This window comes from Hypanus sabinus, chromosome 7, assembly GCF_030144855.1.
Source record: "Hypanus sabinus isolate sHypSab1 chromosome 7, sHypSab1.hap1, whole genome shotgun sequence".
NCBI classification, from domain to species: domain Eukaryota; kingdom Metazoa; phylum Chordata; class Chondrichthyes; order Myliobatiformes; family Dasyatidae; genus Hypanus; species Hypanus sabinus.
Window position 1 is genome coordinate 31299846 of NC_082712.1, and position 20379 is coordinate 31320224.

Here is a 20379-nt window from a genome sequence, read left to right on the forward strand (position 1 = left end):
TACCAAGTGCTCCTGCAGTAGCTAATTTGCACACAGTATAGTCTTATTATGATAACCACAGTGGGAGGGCTGTAAACGTGGGTTTATAGCTGTCTTGCACAAACAGCTTTTTAGCTTGTAATTCTGCTCACAATGCAAACACATAATTTTAATGAGTCTCTGCAAGTGTACATAACCCTTTGACTCAATAAAGACTTGAACAGGTTCATTCAGTAAAATTTTATACTTAACCTGGACAATTGGAATGTGCAGCATTATAGTAAATGTAAAACAGGGAGAATAGAGAGTTATTTAATAAGATACATTTCAGAAACATTCAGCATTTTCCTTTTGGTCTCCTTAGTTTGATGTGTGAATTTCAAATTGAAGTAAGATTCAAATTGTGAGTGGCAAATCAAACCTAGTGTACAAACGTTTGTACTACATAACATATGTGAGCATGACCAAGGAGCTGATTATTGACATCAGGAGGTGGAATCCAGATGTCCATAAGCCAGTCTTCATCGGCAGATCAGAGGTGGAGAGGGTCAGCAAATTTAAATTCCTCAGTGCTCTCATTTCAGAGGACCTGCCTTGAGCCCAGCACATAAGCAGAATCACGAAGGAAGCAAGGCAATGCCTCTACTTCCATAGAAGTTTGCAAAGTTTTGGCAGGACATCTAAAACTTTGGCAACGCTCTATAGATGTGTGGTGGAGAGTATATTGACTGGTTGCATCATGGTCTGGTATGTAAATACCAATGCACTTGAATGGAAAAGCCTACAAAAAGTATTGGACACAGCCCAGTCCATGGGTAAAGCCCTCCCCACCAATGAGCTCATATATGTGGAGTACTGTTGCAGGAGAGCAGCATCCATCATCAGGGACCCGCATCTTCCAGGCCATGTTCTCCTCTTGCTGCTGCCACCAGGAAGAGGGTACAGGGGCTCAGGAATGGTTATTACCCCTCAGCCATCAGGCCATCTTGACCGTACTCTTTGAGGTGTCTATTTTCCAATCACTTTCAATATGTGGCTAATTACCCAGAATGTTTTACTTAGATGTTTTAATAAGCATCTAAGATTTTAATTAAGTACAGCATGGCCATTCACTTGTCATGACATTACTTGCTTTGATCTGGTTCTGATCCCATGTACAGATCCCAAAAGTTATCCCCGTTTAACTTGGTGCATTCTCGAAACACCAACAAGCACATCATGCCTGTAAGTACTAGGTCTTTACAAATTCTGTTACTCTACATTAAAATACTACGAAAGACCTTCCATGCAAGTAAGATCCGTAAACAGCGAACTTCTTCTAACAGGAGCTAAAGACCCTGAACTGTTACATTACCTGTTTATGACCGCCTCTCATGTGCCTATATTGGGTTCCATTCATTTCCATCTATTCTCTGAACCTTGGCAAAGTCTGCCAACACATTAAACGTCTCCTCATTCACCCCCCCAAAGTTCTTTGCCTTTTCTTCCGCGTCTGCCTCTACATTTTATTTGAATTGTAACTGTTCAAATCTGCCCGATTAGCCATGTTACTGTCTGCGTCAAAAACTGTACCTCAATACATTTAACGTCATGTTCTCTCCTGAGAACATCCCTGGGTATTTGTAAGTAACGTAGAAGAGATGAGCTGACAGCGAAGGATGTGAAAAGGATTCCGGCCACTATCTCCATCTTTGTCGCCGTTGTGCAATATTGTGCATCGCTACCCCGTCAAGAAGAAAGCTGGCCACCTGGGCTTGTGTCGGCACTGTCTCATCAATCGGAGAAGATAAACATCTCAGATTTTAACACTGCAGCAGACGTTTGTCATAGTAGACCCAAGATATTTTATTGAATCCCCCGGATAATTAGGGCTAATGCAAAGGCACTGTCAGTTAAGACTTTTTTGGGCGGGGGGGGGGACTATCACGTGATTTGTTTAATTAGTCGCACGGAAAAGCTTTTCACTTCTCTAATGCAATGCCGTTTGAGTACACTTTGCAACCCCAGACCAATATCGTCAAAAAAGCCTTTCTTCAGTCCGCCTTATTCTCAAACACACAAACTCTGATGCTGAGTGACGCTGAACGCCAGAATTTTATTCACGTGCCAACGTATATACCGCAGAACAGGCTGTCTGCCCTTAAATAAACTTATTAATTTCAAGTGATGATATTCTATATTAACTCCAGCCTAGTTTCGACTGCAAAATCCGTTGCCAAATTCCAATGAAAATCCATATTCCTTCTGCAATGTGATTACCTCTCTGCGAGCATCGCAGTCCCATTTATAGGACTACACGCAGATATCTCGGAGTTGGGAGACCAATCTGAACACCAAATACGGGCTGACCCTTCTCCAAGTGCTGCTCAGTGTCTGCAGAATGCGAGAATCAAAAACGGCAACGAAATAAACTTCCAAAATATAGAAACATAGAAACCTCCCCCCCCCCCCACAGCACAATACAGGCCCTTCGGCCCATAATGCTGTGCCGAACACGTACTTAGAAATTACCTAAGGTTACCCGTATTGCGCAGTTAATTCCAATTCGTACATAAAAGTTTCTAATGCGGTGGTGATTGGTGAGCTGAGAATATCTTACAAGCTTATTTTTTGAAGTTCCAAGATGCTTACAGGATAAAACAAATGAAGGCTCGCTATCATAGCTCCATGTATTGCGTGTGAAATGGCAATAAGTTTACACAGTGTATAACTCCCGGGCAAGAAAGTGAATAAAACAGCAACACTCCTGGTTTGACCACTCTGGATGAGAACGAATCCCGAGAAGGGTCACTTCTTAATCTCAGCGATCCAAAAGTCCTGTGTATTATATTATCACAAGCAGAAGAGCTTAAACATGGTACACCAATTATTGCATCAAATTAGACCCCTCACCCATTCACTCTTAGGTATCTTACAAATTGTTTAAGTTCAAAGCAGTAATTGTAAAATATTATTGGTCGTGAAATATCCAGTTGAATTCAAACTAGACCCTGCAACAAGTTAAGTTTGAAGTACAGGGTCACGACTTTGCAATGATTAGGCGTGATCCTTTTCCAAAGGTGTCCTTTAAATGTCCCCAATGTACTCTCATGTCTTCTTTACACAACCATGTCCTCTTTTCTGAACTGTGACCCAGGAAATTTATTGAGTAGCACCAATGCGAGCTCTTGCCGCTCTCCACGCAGTTGTTCTTTCTCCTATTTCCCTCTCGCGATATATGGAGGCGCTTAAATTAGGTGTGAAAGAGTAGATGCGCCCATTTGGTCCGCCGCAAATATCCTGGGAGGCTGGTGATATCAGCGGGCGCGCACATCCCCTTGAGTTTCTCCGCCAGATTGGTCTTCGTCACGCGTAAAGATGAGTGACTACGCGATCAGCTTCATCAAAGACTTTCTGGCCGGCGGGATTGCCGCTGCCATTTCCAAAACTGCAGTAGCGCCCATCGAACGGGTGAAGTTACTGTTACAGGTAAGTGACGAGTGGGGACGGGGTCAAGCCTAAACAACGACGGAGCTGCCACGTCGAGGCTTATTCAAAGCCGGTTGAAATGAGTTGCCCTGCGAGTACTGCCGTGAAACAAGGATAATTGAAACTCAAAGGAGCTTGCAAAAGTACCGGCTGGCGCAAGTAAAGAACCCTCACAGGCTAAATGCGCTATAAAAAGAAACCAGCATGTGTCTCATTGACACACTGCATGACCTTCCAGTGTCTCCTTATAGAATCAAGCGCTCGCTGAAGCCCAGTTAGGTTATTGAAAGCAACGTTTAGAGTAGCTTGTTCGTTGAAGACAATTAATTGTAGAACTTCTGGGCAGTAGTTGAACTTGTTGTATTCTGCTTGGAGTTTTAACTTAGTTTGGCAGTAATTATTCGATTGGTCACAAATAATACTGGCACCGGAGATTCTCCAGGATTCAATTAAATTCGGAAAGCAAATCTCACCTTGATATTGTTTTAAAAGTATTTGGTGCATTGTCCTGATTATACGGTGTTAGTCCTGACCAAGGGTCTCGACCCGAAACGTCGACCGTACTTCTCCCTATAGATGCTGCCTGGCCTGCTGCGTTCCACCAGCATTTTGTGTGTGTTGCTTGAATGTCCAGCATCTGCAGATTTCCTGATGTTTGCGGTGCATTGCAAAGTTTCACACTATTATAAAGTCACACCGTTTGTATTGGATCGGAACTAAACACATTTGCTTTAATATCGTTTAAATCTGGGTGAGTAAACGGGGATTGAGAAATGGTGCGATATTTGATCATTCAAAAGAAATCACTTCCTCAGCTACACTGCGGGTGGAGCAGAACCATGAATGATTGGTGGCCGAAACCCGCCCCCTACTCAGATTCCTGCGAATGCCGTCATCCCCATGAACGTCAAAAGTTGTGAACAGAACTCAGTTCATCATGAAAGCAGCCACCCTTCGTAGACCGTGTCTAAACTTCCCGCTGCCTCAGCAAAGCAGTCAACAAAATCAAAGAATTTGATTTTGGTAATATAAAAAATATATAGTCAAAGACTCCCTCCCACACCGGACATTCTCTCTTCTCCACCACGCACCAGGGAGATGATACAAAAACCCGAAAAGACGTACCACAGGCTCAAGGACAGCTTCGATCCCGCTATCATTAGACTATCGAATGTTTCACCACTACAATAAGATGGACTCTTACCGTCACAATCTACCTCACTGTGACCTTCCACCCAACTGTTTACCTCACTACACTTTCTCGGCACCGTACTGTAAAGTTATTCTGCATTCTATTATTGTAGTAGCTCAATGCACCGTCATAATGAACTGATCTGTACGGACGGCATGCAAAGCAAGATTTTCACAGTCTCTCGGCACACGTAACAGTAACAAACCAATCGACCTACCTAAAGTAGCATTGGTGATCATAAAGATATCACAACTCTTGATTGTTGATGAGTGTAGAAGCTGAGGTAAATTCGGTACACCAGAGACAACTGAAACCCCACCGCTTCAGTCAGATTGGGCCTCTGTTTTCGAAGACCATATCTCCGTTTTACTGATGGTTTCAATTGATATCCCTGCAGAAAGACTCGGGTTGAATTAAAGGATGTTGCTTCATGAATGGAATTAACCATTATAATTTGTAAATTAGTTTTGCCCGAACCAACATTTCAGTTCCTTAGTTGCATTTTATGAAAGGCGGTCCAGCGCAAGTATCGTTGGCCGATTTAGACTGTATCAAAGATCTTTTGTATAACAAATCTAGGAAAGCATCTCAACGCAATTCAAATGGACGATTGGCAGAGGAAATTTGATAGCGAGCTTGAGCGAAATATTATTGCATCCATTGTTTCGCATACTTTGCATCAATTGTACCTGGAGCTGATCTCCAGTCCTCCTTTCTTCTTGATCAGCATCCTCCGGAGTCTAGACCCATCCCAGTTAAAGGGAGCTCTACTTGTCCCTTCGTCTCAGCTTCCAAGTATCAGCTTAGGCTGCGGGGGCTGAACATTTCTTCAGACACTTGGGCTCAAAGGTGCTGGCAGATTCTGAGGCAGCGCTACATGTCAGAGAATTTGAGAGGTTCTAAGATGCCATCCGGGATTGGGGGAAGTGTTCCCCGGGTTTCAGTGACTTTTCGTAAAGATCATACCTGTCCATTATAACATTATTGTGTGATGTGGGTAAACTAACCATTGCATTTCGTATATTACACTTTAACCCATCGCCCGGAGCCAGTAATCCCTCACCCAAATAGTCTCTCAGTTATGTGGAATCAGCTATCCGTAATTATCCCTTTAGAAATAATATAGGCAGTGCAGACTTTTTTCGCATGTTTCATACCCAAGCAGACAGACTGGGAAAACTCCTCCTGTCGACACCTGGGTGCAGTGTTCTGGTATTAGCATGCGAGAGAACTTGCTGAAAAGACTCTACATTCCAAGCAGAGTTTGGCAGCATGACTCTGCAACTTCAGTGCAGTTTATCGGTACTGTGGCAGCAAACATTTAATGGGAAAAGTTAGGATACTTCCAATTTTATTCAATCCATGAGACAATCCCTGATGTCAACTTCGTTTCCTAAATCCCACACAGGAGAGCCTAAATCTGGACTGCTCGGTAGCAGAAAAAGAGGTTGAATGAATATCCGTCTTGGAAAGCAATGACACCCTTAAATGGCGATTAGCTTCCATTTGACCTCAGGGTCGAAATTTAATTAGTGGAGGTTATCAATTGAAAAGAAGGTGTTGCGAGTATGATACTCCTGGAAGTGGGCTGGCGGAGAATCGTGCGCAAATTGCAGGCTCGATATTGTGGGGAAAGGCTAAACCTGCCCTTAAGAAAGTTTTTAAAATCATGCAACGAGTATAATTTAGATTCCTTTAGAGTTGTTTCATCCCACTTTAAGCAGTCTCACTGAAATACTGGAAATTAAATGATCTGTTTTGGATAGATTGACTAAAGTTACTGGCGGATATAGATCAGATTGGAAGTTGGGTGGAGTGTTAGATGAAATCCAATGTCGTCAAGGGCAAGTTGATACATTTTGGGGAGTCAAATAGGGATATGATATCTGTAATATATGATGTATTATGCACTGATGAACAGATCTGTGAACAGTCGCCACTGCAAGTGGCTACACTGTAGGCGAGAGAACTCGCTAAAAAGACCTATGTTATGTTTGCTTCAGGGGCCCGGGCATTGAATATACGAGTTGGGGTTTTACGTTGCATCTCTCTGCATAACACCGTTTACGTCACATTTGGACAATTGTGTGCAGTTATAGAGTTACGGAGTCACAGAACGCTACGGCACAGAAACACTCCTCGGCGCGAAACTATTATTCTGGCGAGTCCCATCGACCCGCTCCTGGATTCATGAAATCCAATTCATGAATTTCTGGGGAGGTTTGACAGAAGTATAAATGATTATGAAAGCCATGAATATAAAACTACCCCCCCCCCCATGGTAGAGTTATCAAAAGCAAGAAGGCATTGGTTTAAAATGAGAGGGTGGAGGGTGGAGTTATTGGGGGGGGGGGGTGGAAGAGAGGTTTAAGGTACTGGTGCAATCAGATACAGTTACCACCTTCAAGAGATATTTTGATAGACGTGCAAAAAGGTCGGCACCCATTGTGGACTGAAAGGACTATTACCGAGCTGTGCCGTTCTCTGTCACCATTATCACTGTTCACGATAGTTTGGAATGCCAAAATTGATTCCGCTTTCCCCACATTTTATTGCACTTGAGAATGATTTCATTGGGTATTAAGTGGTAGGTGGAGTCTTGTATAAATACAGGGATGCCTTCGTTCCATACTCCCAGCATCCAGTCTGGTGGATCCAGTCTCATATTTTGACATGGGTTCCTGGTTCCTAGAATTATTTTCCATTATAAATTAATGTACGGATGAATTTGTAATTATATTTAATATATTAAAAACATCACAGGCAGCAAATTTCAATTGGGGGTTATGTAACAATGATTTATTGTTCTTTCTAAACACTTCCAGGTCCAACATGCCAGTAAGCAGATCACATCAGAAACACAATACAAGGGGATCTTGGACTGCGTTGTGCGCATTCCCAAAGAGCAGGGATTTTTATCTTTCTGGCGTGGAAACCTGGCCAATGTGATCAGGTATTTCCCAACTCAGGCCCTTAACTTCGCCTTCAAGGACAAGTATAAGCAAATCTTCCTTGGGGGCGTCGATAAGAAGACGCAGTTCTGGCGTTACTTCGCCGGGAATTTGGCATCGGGCGGAGCGGCTGGAGCAACCTCCCTGTGTTTCGTTTACCCGCTGGACTTCGCCCGAACGCGGCTGGCAGCTGATGTGGGCAAAGGCCTGAACGAGAGAGAGTTCACCGGCCTGGCCAGCTGCATCACGAAAATCTTTAAATCAGACGGCATTAGAGGCCTGTACCAGGGATTTAACGTCTCTGTCCAAGGCATCATCATATACCGAGCTGCCTACTTTGGAGTCTATGATACCGCAAAAGGTAAGATAGTGTTTGGGATTGGAGTCAATGAGTTCGGAAGATAGAAAAATACACCCTGTTAATGCCGACTGATTCTTGTTTACAATATGTATCTGATAAATTACCTTTACTAAAGCCGAATAAAATCCTTCAAAACCACGCCAAATTAAGTTGCATAACTTCTAGATAGCTTTTAGTTTTTAAGTGGTCATACGTTTTAAAAATCGTAAGACGTAGGAGCATAATTAGGCCATTTGGCCCATCGACTCTGTTCCTCCATTCCATCATGGCTGACCGATTATCACTCTCAACCCCATTCGTCTGCCTGCTCGCTGTAAACTTTGACGCTCTTACTACCTCCGCTTAAATATACCCGATGACTTTGCCTCCACTGCCTTTCGTTGCAAGTGAATTCCCTCTGACTATTCCCTCATCCCTGTTCTAAAGGAACGCCCTTGTATTCTGAGACTATACCCTCTAGTTCAAGTCATTTCCACTATAAGAAACATCTTTAATGTCGAAATGATTCAGACAGACATAAGTCTTCTTATTAATAAAATCTTGTCAGGTTTCACGACAGTTTTATCTCCAGAAATAATATACCAAGTTTATTAATGATTAAGTGTACCGAAGGATGACATACGCCCACGTCAAAAGAGGGAATTCCTGGTGCATTCACTTGAAAATAAATTTGTTGAGGGTTGTCGAGGAAGCTGTTTGTCTTACGTGTGGACTAATAGATTCCTGGAAGATGATCTATGCCTTTTTAAAATATGACACTGATTTATTGCCGTCCGCTTTCCATGACCAGGCACGTTAACTACAAAGAACTTTTTTTTTTGAAGCATATTGTAACCTATACATGTATTTAATTCTATTGTCATGAAGCATGCATTTTCAGAGCTTTATGATGGAGAGTAAGAGGTCACGGGTTAGATTGCACTTTGGATGAAAAATAAATGATCAGATCTGGAGGAATTAAATGGTTAAACAAAATGGAATCTTGCCAACAAAGGAGCTGCGACCAGCTGCCCTCAATGATGTCAGTTTCCCAGAGGTTACCATCATCGTACAACTTCTTGCTGGAGGGGAGAGCAATAAAGAAGCTAAAGCTTTGCCCTTCTTCCCGCCACTTGTCTGTGTCCGTCAAACACGATTTTCCCCCTCCCCCAGCACCGTAACAGCTGAAAGGCCTTTATATAAACGTGTGTGTAGTAGGCAGCCTATGAACCTTAAATAATCTGGCCAATTAACAATGATACATTTGTTTGTAATCATCAGGTATGTTGCCAGATCCCAAGAACGTGCATATTCTGATTAGCTGGATGATTGCACAAACTGTCACAGCAATGGCGGGACTGGTGTCCTATCCATTTGACACGGTCCGTCGGCGGATGATGATGCAGTCAGGTCGGAAAAAAGGTACGTGTGAATCAGAATTACCTCAATAATAATCATTTGAAAAACAGTTACTGTAAATTGAGCTAAGCATTTTTCTTACACCAAAAACAATTGAATGTCTCTCATGTGGCAGCAGTCAGAATGCTGTAGAAATACTGCTGCTCTGGCAGGTCCAATCTTTATTTTGAGACTAGGAAGCGAATTCACCTGCAAAGAACCCGGAGCCAAAGGGCTTTCTCTTCCATGTTGTCATTACAGCAGAAACTTCAGTAACACACAAAATGCTGAAGAACTCAGCAGGTCATATTGCTTCTACAGAGCAAAATGAACAGTCGATGTTTCAGGCCAAGACCCTTCATCAAAGTTCAAAGTAAATTTATTATCAAAGTAGATATATGTCACCATATACTGTATTGCCCTGAGATTCATTTTATTAAGGGCATTCACAGTTTAATACAAAGAAACACAATAGAATCAATGAAAAACTGCACACAAAGATGGACAAACAACCAATGTGCAAAAAGCAACAAATTGTGCAAATGCAAAAAAGAAAACAAAACAATAAAAAATAAGTAAATAATGTTGAGAATATGAGTTGTAGAGTCTTTGAAATAGAGTCCACAATGGAATCAGTTCAGTTTTGGGGTGAGAAGTTCCATTTCTCACCAGGAACTTCAGTCATGAACCTCATACAAGTGACAATAAACCCTTACACAATTTTGATACCTACCATCACGTTCATGAATTAGAAACAGCCTTTGATGCAAATGTACAGTACCAGGTCTATTTTCAATTGTTGCATTGTTTTAAAATGTACTTGACTCTTCTGTCCTTTCTCTTGCCCTTATCATGCAAGCCCTTTTTTTATTTGATTGCAGTCTAATATTTATCCTCATGGTCAGGAGTAGAGCTACCACTTAAAAGAATGTGGTTGCAAGCATCTCATCAAGTCACAAGAAATCAAAATTAAAGATGGTTTTTCTTTCTCATGGACAATAATTATTCTTCAATTACCTTGACCAAGTATCAAAGTCATGGCATTTTGCTGTATAGAATTGGTTATTGCTGTTGCTACTCTTGATTTAGAGTGACTTCACTTCAAAGTTGATGATGGGAACACATTCGGAAAGATGATTAACTACAGTTCTAAAGATTTTCTTGATATACCTGATCCCAACACAGCAAGAACAAGTGCAGGCTAAATGATTTTTCTTTATTCTTTTACCCCTAACGTTTTGTGGTTTCTCTCAGCAAAGTTGCTGCTCTTAGCTGAAGACCTAAAACCTCAAGAGTTTTGTCTCATTTAGCACATCTTTCAAGCAATACAAAAAGCATTTTGCTTTTAAAAAAATATTGCTTCACTTTGAAATGAATTTGAAGCATTCCAGAGGTAAAACTCTACTAACTTCCATCTTAACTTCCTGTACTTTAACATAATTAAGTGAATTTACACAAAACACTATTTTCTTCTCACATGCAATATAACCATGTATGTTTACAATCACACATAACAAAATAAAGATTTAGCAAAGGGTGTAAGTCACCTTTGATAAATTTATAAAATAAGTTTTATAAAAATAGTGGAATCAATTAACATCTCTATATAAACTGAAACACCATACACAACTAGATTATTTCTTGAAAAATGACCATTGGATTTAGCCTTCATCTTGCATTTAAGGTGTATTGGACAGATGAATATGCAGGGAATGGAGGTATTGTGGCGACCCACTTTCTGTGCAGGCGAATCGGCTCACAAATACCCAGCACGCGGGGAGAGACTTTGGCAATGCACCTCTGACGTCATTTCCACCCGGAGAGGGCGGGCGCTAGGGATTAAATGCCAGCACTGCGAAGTTTGAATAAACTAGTCTCGAAACGGCTTACCGACTGTGTGTCGTCTCTAGCTTTGTATGTAGTACATCGCTACGTTGGTGACCCCGACGGTCCAAACGGGATTTGGACCAAAGATGACCAACTCTTGATCTGTTCACACAGTTTCGCTAAAACTGCCAACTTTCTGGACGCTGCGACCACACGTGTGGTTTAGCCAAGCAAAAGCCCAGTTCCAGATTCGGCAGATATCTTCTGATTCCATGCGTTACTATCACATGGTGAGCCGCCCAGGTTGAGGATTTCATACAGTCGCCCCCGGAAGAAGGCAAATATGAAGCATTCAAAGCGCTGCTCATTGGGACCTTTGGCCTCTCACAGCATGAGCGGGGTGCCTGCCTGCTTCACCTGGACGGTTTGGGAGACAGGCCACCGTCAACATTAATGAACGAGATGCTGGCTCTGGCTGAAGGACACAAGCCCTGCCTTATGTTTGAGCAGGTGTTCCCAGAGCAACTGCCGGAGGACATACATCTGCTGCTGGCTGACGCAGATTTCAGCGACCCCCAGAAGGTGGTGGCCCGGGCAGACATGCTGTGGAAAGCCAAGAGGGAGAGCGTGGCGTCCGTCCGTCAGATTACCAGGCCACGCGCCCAACAGTGGACCAGACCAGACCCGGCAGGGGGACGCACACAACACAGCGGGAGGAGTGAGGAGGACAGTGAACAGTGGTGTTTCTACCACCAGCGGTGGGGCACAGAAGCCCACCATTGTTGCCTGCCCTGCAAGGGCCAGGGCCAGCTGCCGCTAATGGCTATGGCGGCTGGCCACCAGGACAGCCTCTTGTACGTCTGGGACAAACAGTCGGGACGCCGCTTCTTGGTCGACACTGGAGCGGAAATCAGCGTCTTGCCCCCAACGGGGTACGACACCCGCAACAGGAAGCCAGGACCCACCCTGAGGGCCGCAAATGGCAGCACGATACGGACCTACGGCACCCGCACAGTACAGCTGCAGTTCGGCGCCAGCCGGTTCACGTGGGACTTCACACTGGCCGCGGTGGCCCAACCACTCCTGGGGGCAGACTTCTTGCGAGCTTACAGCCTGCTGGTCGACTTGCAAGGGAAAAGACTGGTACATGCCGAGACTTTCCAGATGTTCTCCCTGGGTGAAGCCAAGTTGCTGGCCCCACACCTGGACTCCATCACGCTGTTGGACAACGAATTCACCAGAATCCTGGCGGACTTTCCATCGATTCTGGCACCGCAGTTCACGGCAGCCATGCCCAGACACGAGGTACAGCACCACACCTTGACCCAGGGACCACCCCTCCACGCCCACGCACGAAGGCTCCCCCAGAAAAGCTCCGCCTGGCGAAGGAGGAGTTCAAGAGGATGGAGGAATTGGGGATCATACGGAGGTCCGACAGCCCATGGGCCTCCCCCCTGCACATGGTGCCCAAAGCAGCCGGGGGTTGGAGACCATGCGGCGACTACTGCAGACTGAACAAGGCTACCACTCCAGACCGCTACCCCGTGCCACACATACAGGACTTTGCAGCAAACCTGCATGGGGCAAGAATCTTTTCCAAAGTAGACCTTGTCCGGGGATACCATCAAATCCTGGTGCACCCTGAAGACATCCCCAAAACGGCATTCATCACCCCGTTCGGCCTGTACGAGTTCCTCCGAATGCCATTCGGCCGGAAGAATGCCACACAGACGTTCCAGTGGCTAATGGATGCAATGGGACGTGACCTGAACTTTGCGTTCATCTATTTGGATGACATCCTTATAGCCAGCAGTAGTCGCCAGGAGCATCTGTCCCACCTCCGCCAGCTCTACTCCTGCCTGAGTGATTTCGGCCTCACGATCAACCCGGCCAAATGCCAGTTCGGTCTCGATACCATCGACTTCCTGGGCTACAGGATTACCAAAGACGGGGCAACACCTCTGCCCACCAAGGTAGACGCGATCCACCACTTTGCCTGGCCCAGCACGGTCAAAGGCCTGCAGGAGTTTGTTGGTATAGTGAACTTCTACCACCGTTTCCTCCCCTCAGCAGCCCTAATCATGCGCCCTTTGTGCACCTTGATGTCGGGTAGAGGCGAGGACGTTACTTGGGATGAGAAGGCCTCGGCCACTTTCGTTAAAGCCAAGGAAGCCTTGGCAGATGCCACGATGCTGGTGCACCCCAGAACGGATGTTCCAACTGCCCTCACGGTGGACGCATCTGACACAGCAGTCGGTGGGGTTCAGGAGCAGCTCATCGAGGGGTGCTGGCAACCCCTGGCATTCTTCAGCAAGCACTTACAACCACCTGAACTCAAGTACAGTGCCTTCGACCGGGAGCTGTTGGCACTGTATCTGGCAATCCGGCATTTCAGGTACTTCTTAGAAGGCAGGCCATTCACCACGTTCACGGACCAGAAATCGTTGACCTTCGCGTTTACAAAGGTGTCCGATCCCTGGTTGGCTCGCCAGCAGTGACATCTGTCCTACATCTCCGAGTACACGACGGACATCCAGCATGTCTCGGGAAAGGACAACGTCGTGGCAGACGCACTCTCAGACCAGCTGTCCAGGCCCTGTCCCTGGGGGTGGACTACACAGCACTGGCGGAGGCGCAGCAGGCAGACGACGAGATGCCCAGCTACAGGACCGCAGTCTCGGGTTTGCAGCTGCAGGACTTTCTCGTAGGCCCAGGTGAGAGGACCCTCCTGTGTGACGTGGCTACCGACCAACCTTGCCCCATCGTCCCGGCAGCCTGGAGGCGGCGTGTTTTCAACTCCATACATGGTTTGGCGCACCCATCTATCAGGACAACCGTCTGGCTGGTCTCCAGCAAGTTCGCGTGGCACGGACTCCGCAAGCAGGTCAGTGAATGGGCCAGAACGTGCGCGCAGTGCCGAACAGCCAAGGTGCAGCGGCACACTAAAGCCCCACCCCAACAGTTCAAACCCACCCACTGGAGGTTCGACCATATTCATGTGGATACAGGGGGCCCCCTACCAGTGTCCCGAGGAGTGCGGTACCTCCTAACTATGGTAGACTGGTTCACAAGGTGGCCAGAGGCGGTCCCGCTCACCGACATATCTGCTGATTCCTGCGCCCGAGCACTGATTGCAACCTAGGTGGCACGCTTCGGGGTACTGGCCCACATTACCTCTGACAGAGACACCCAGTTCACCTCCAGCCTGTTGGGAACGCAGCTACACCACACTTGAAGTCGGCTCTCATGGCCCGCCTGAGAGGACCTAACTGGGTGGACAAGCTTCCCTGGGTCCTGCTTGGAATTCGCACAGCGCCCAAAGAGGATCTGCACACCTCGTCGGCCGACTTGGTGTACGGCACACCCTGGCCGTCCCAGGTGAGTTCATACCAGCCCCAAGAGGGCAAGAGGAAGAGCCCGCAGCAGTCCTGGACAGACTACGCAAAAGGCTTGGCAACCTGGCCCCTGTACTGACTTCACAGCACAGACGGACCCCGACCCATGTACCCAAAGACCTGCAGAACTGTAAGTTTGTGTTTGTACGAAGGGGCGGACACCAGGCACCGCTACAGCGGCCGTACGAGGGGCCGTTCAAGGTGCTCAACAACGACGGGTCCATGTACGTTCTGGACACTGGGGGGAAGAGGAGGTTTTCATGGTGGACTGACTCAAACCAGCCCATGTGGACGGTGCAGCAGGTTGAGGTTCAGGCACTGCGGCACAGAGGCTTATCCAGACTGTGGACATTGGGGGGGTGTATCGCCGGTTCTTGGGGGGGGGGGGGGGGAGTTATGTGGCGACCCACTTTCTGCGCAGGCGAACCAGCTCACAAATAGCCAGCGCGTGGGGAGAGACTTTGGTAATGCACCTCTGACATCATTTCCGCCCGGAGAGGGCGGGCGCTAGGGATTAAATGCGAGCGCCATGAAGTTTGAATAAACTAGTCTCGAAACGGCTTACCGACTGCACGTCACCTCTAGCTCTGTATGTAGTACATCGCTACAGGATATGGATGATAAGAGGAGGATAATTTGGCTTCAAATCAAAAATTACAAAATCTTAACGAGTCCATTCAACAGTGCTAATTATAAGCATTCCAATTACATAATTATTACATTTCAGAATTAGTTATAAATCATACTAAATATTCTTCTACTTGGATCTTTAAGTTAAAAGTTTATACTTATTCCCTCCATTATTGTGAATACTTATAAAGTATTATGTCTGTATAGGTATAAATTTTACTTGGGTATCATCCATAAAGCTCTGTATGCACTCAGTTTAGCAGATTGGTTTCTTCAGAGAAAACAAATAGAATATTATGTATAATACGTATTCTAACATTGCTATTGTGATGTCTTAACAGCTGACATTATGTATTCGGGCACAATCGATTGCTGGAGAAAGATTACAAAAGATGAAGGACTGAGAGCTTTCTTCAAAGGTGCCTGGTCAAATGTATTGAGAGGAATGGGTGGTGCGTTTGTTCTGGTACTGTATGATGAAATCAAAAAGTATGTCTAAGATCCAGTGGCTTCTATCAACCCATTTCATCATCATCATTTTAAATTATTCAACATTAAACAAAAACTGTATTATATTGTAGTAGATAATGGTTTAACAATAATGAGCGTACCTTTAAGAAATCAGATGTCAGAATAAAAAGTTGCAGGTTGGGGACTCATTGAATGTGAAAGGGCTCAGAACATTATTAAAATTTATAGTCAAACCTTTTGGTTTGTCATCTATGTATTGAATTCCATGGCCAAATCCCCATGCCAACTCTATGTTTTATTTAGGAACTTACCATTTATTTTTCCCTGGCTGGTGACTTATTTCTGTATTTGTAGTAGAGGGATAGTTATATTCTAATTTCAATTATTATGCCCATTGTTTAGCATTGATCCTAACTGAAACAAATGTTATTTATAGTCCTAATTAAATCAAAAGTATTTATTAAGATTGCTTCATGTATACAATTTTCAATAAAACTTTTGGTCTTGAATTGAGCTAATGCTTATATTAACTTCTTGATCATGCACTGCGGCAGAGACAAAGCAACTTGAAATGAAATTCAAGTTGTAGCAATAGAGTCTCTGTGGACCACAGCATAATTGTTAGTAAGGACATTACATTTTCATGGCAGCGATTTGCTTTTTTTTTTACATTTAGTCAAACTTTTATATTCCATTTTTAACAATAGCTAGGGATTAACATAAAGTGCTTATGCTTAGAATAGGAACAAGAATGCAAGAGGACCTTTATCACAGATACATTAGAAATCAAGTTAGGAAGCATTATTTTATTTTACTGAGCCTTGATTAGAACCTTAGTTAGACTATATATGGTATATGGTGTTCAGCAGAAGTAAGTTTTAGGCAGTACAGAGTTACCAAATTGATAATCAGACCTAAAAGTAGATACAAATTGATGCATTTTTGTATTTGGAATGAGAGGTACCATTCATTCCTTAGACCTCTATCACACCATGGCTTCAGTCTGTATCATCTGCGCGTACACTGTACCAATTAATCATCTAGGCTACTCCAATAGGATTTCTGAAGCTCATGTCAAGTTCACAGGGCCAGTGAGAAACACCAAGTTACAAACCATTGACTCAGAAACATATAATTGCTCCTCCAATGACACTGGATGTAAATCCTGTATCTCCATACCCAAGACCATTGTGGAAGTGGTTTTATCAAAAAGATGGCAAAATTTCAAGATGGTTTAACACCATCTCAAATGCAATTTAGTGATGAGCCATAATTGCTCATGCGTTTACAATCCAAAACAAAATTAAGTAGATGTAGATCTAATTTAGTGGGTTTTATATTTTAAATAAATTATGCCTTCCATTGGGAAGGGGTGAATTCAGAACAGAGCATATCTCAGGTTTGTGACTTGCAAGCTAGCAGTGACAACAGGAAGACATTTTTAATAGGTGCCACCAAGAATGTGGAGAATGTTCTCCTATAAGCTGTGCATGCTGTACAAAATTAAAGCTTCAAGACAAAGTCAAGTTTGGTTAGGTATATTATTGAGGGAAGATTATGGAACAAAAAAGCCTAGTGCTGAGCAGAATAGGAAGTTAAATTACATACTCCTATGCAATGAAGTCCAGAGGAAATCCTCTAACAAAATGAGCTAGGTAGACCATGACGCAGTTAAGTCCCTGCAGTGACTGGCTCATTTTTATCTAAAGAATCACAATGTTATCTTACAAATGTTCATTTCTACATAGCAAAGAAAATGGTTTTGAATCACAAATACCAATGTATACAAATTAATATTTTTGTCCTAAAACAAATTCTGACACTGAAATTCTTGGATATGCTATAGGTAAATTTAAAATCATATTAATAACTTAAGAGTTGGCAGAAAGATTAAATTTCAATGAAATGTTTGTTTTTTTGTCCCAACAACTAAAAGGTTATGAGGGAGAATAGATCATATTACTGATGAATAAACACAAACTCAGCTTCACAAAGGAGAGCTAGTTAAAAATGTGATGGCTGAAAAAAGATCAGAACACTTGTTCAGGTTCACTTTCCAAGGAATATTTGTTTATTTTGAATTTTCTCTCAACTAAAAATTGAAAGGAAATGTTAAAATACCAGGAAAAATCTCCCATTTTGTGAAACCAGATAAAATACCGCATTTTGCAAATGCTCTTTTATTTAACTTCTTTTTAATAATACCTACATACTTTATTTTTTTCATTCTGCCTTTACTGAACCAGAATCATATTTATTATTATGGACTTAAATGATGTGTAATTATATATTTAATGGCACATACAAGTGAAAATTATATTCTAGTTAAAAATAAAACCTTTAACAATACAGACCCTCTTCCCTCAATACATTCATGCTTTGAGTAGCAAACATAGGCTAAAGTCTTATAAGCTACTGCTATCTATTCACATCTTCCAAAATGTAGTAGTGTAATCACTTGTGTTTTAGTATGATGTCTATTGGTGAATCCTCAGATGGCTGGAGAGGCTGATCCAGGATCCACAAATCCTGGATACAAGTGGGCAAGCGTAAATAGTAATATATATCGTAGTATGGAAGCATGACAAAGTTTGTTGCTAGATAGGAATTTCCACTTTCGTCTCGATCTTAAATTTCTGTCTCTTCAATGGTCTTGCTCTATCAGTATGCTAAAGGTTAAAGCTATATACAATTAATTGTGTGGTACCAACAGACAGCTGCTTTGACAGAGATGCCAACATTTTTATGGTTAAGGCATCTGCAGGCTTAAAACATGACATAGCAGAAGGAAACAGCTAACTTAAAATTCTCCTTTGTGGATGCTGAGGGAAGACTGTGGAGATTGGTTACTCTTACAACACTTTCTTGGCATGCTTCCAATAGCTTACAAATTACTAACTTTTAATTAATGCATGATCTTATCAAGTGGATTTGGATAGAAGTATTTACATAATTTAACTGGAAGGAATGACTGATGAATCATATTGCTTTAAATAGAACATTATTTTGATAAACATTCAACATATTTATATTAGATGTAGAAGCTTTATTTTTATTGCACAAGTTTCTTGGAATGCAGCAGGAAGGTTTTGTACTTAATATGATTGCTTATTGAAAACTTTTCCCAAATGTATTGTTGTGCATTCAACACTCAATATTAGAATGCAAACAAATACACTGAAAAGTAGTGCTAATGTTTTATAAATTACACAGTGCAATCTAACAATTAACACATTGCTGTTGCCATACAACACTCAATTTTTTTTGCCGGTTTCATCCACATTTCAATACAGGTTGAGTATCCCTTATCTGAAATGCTGGGGGGTTGGTCCAGATTTCTTTTTTTAAAAAAAAAATTTGTATCTATATAATGAGATACATTGGGGATGGGACCCAAGTCTAAACACGAAGTCCAGCTGCATTACACATACTGCTTATGTACAGCTGGTGAGAAGTTCTAAGAGTGAAGAGTCCACATTCAGAGCCCATACGTACAAACAAGCTGGATGAACTCAGCAGGTCGGACAGCATCTGTTGAAATGAGTGTACTTTGTGTTCACATTCAGAGCCCGGTCTGACATAATAGGGTTTGGTCCACCACAGACAGTCAAGAGTTAAATGAATGCCCTGACAGCAACAGTTATCGGGTTCCAGGGCTGCAACTGGCTTCATAATTGCAATCAATTTCAAATAGCCACAACAACTACAATGTGAGGGGAGGTACTTTTATATATATTTTTAAACAATTTTGTGCATGAAACAATAACCTTCAAGTTTCAGTTCATTGTGATAGATGTTTGCTTGCTTCATGATCAGCCTACCTTTAAGCAGCATATATTTACTCCGACACTGATGAATCCACTGAATACACAATCAAGATCTTAATTTTTCACTTCATGCAATGCTTTCCTATTTTTCAACAACTGTTCGTTACATACAGTATGTGTTCACTTCTCAGAATTGTCTGTGATGCGAATTTTCCATGTCAGCGCTCAAAAACAAAAACGGATTTTGGATGTTTTTAGATTTTGGAATTTCGGTAAGGGTACTCAATCTTTATTGCTAAACAGTAACATCTATGAGACACTTTGGAATGTCATGTGCCCATGTTAGAACTTTACAAATAAATCAAAAATTACTTTGTCTGTTAAAACAAAGCATGATGTTATCAACCCCAGAGCTATACATTTTTAAATTTACAATTGCTACATGCTACTTCATTAAACATAGATATTTAATGCCTCGCTGAACTGAAATATGACACCCTCATACATTTAGTATTGGATCTGTAGTTGTAGTTGAATTTGTTATTGGTATAGTTGTCCATGGAATGGCTTAGTTATTACTGCATTTTGTGCAACGTTTATTTAGTTATTGATTGATTGACATACATCATGGAGTAGGCCCTTCTGGCCCTTCATGCTGTGCTTACCAGCATTCTCCCAATTTAATCATAGCCTATTCACAGTACAATTTACAATAACCAATTAACCTACCAAATGGTACATCTTTGGAATTAGGGAGGAAATCTGTATGGTTATAAAATTAAGATCTCGACTGGACAGAAGCAACCTCATCAGTGCAAACATTTAAGATATTGGCAGTTTTATCCACATCTTAGGGGAAAAAAATTGAAACTTTATTTTACTTCAACTGCATATTTACCTCATGAACTGCACTTCCATTCCTTACACTGATGTTAATCTCACTGCTGGCATTAGAATGTAG

The 20379-nt window shown here is 42.9% G+C and overlaps 1 protein-coding gene across 1 annotated transcript; it reads left to right on the forward strand.

Annotated features, from left to right (window-relative positions):
• Positions 1-3333: 3333 nt before the first annotated feature.
• On the forward strand, positions 3334-20119 carry slc25a4 (solute carrier family 25 member 4). Its single transcript, XM_059974384.1, has 4 exons — positions 3334-3447; positions 7465-7951; positions 9212-9352; positions 15522-20119. The coding sequence occupies exons 1-4, from the start codon at positions 3337-3339 to the stop codon at positions 15677-15679; spliced, it is 897 nt and encodes a 298-aa protein (XP_059830367.1). The 5' UTR covers positions 3334-3336; the 3' UTR covers positions 15680-20119.
• Positions 20120-20379: the final 260 nt, after the last annotated feature.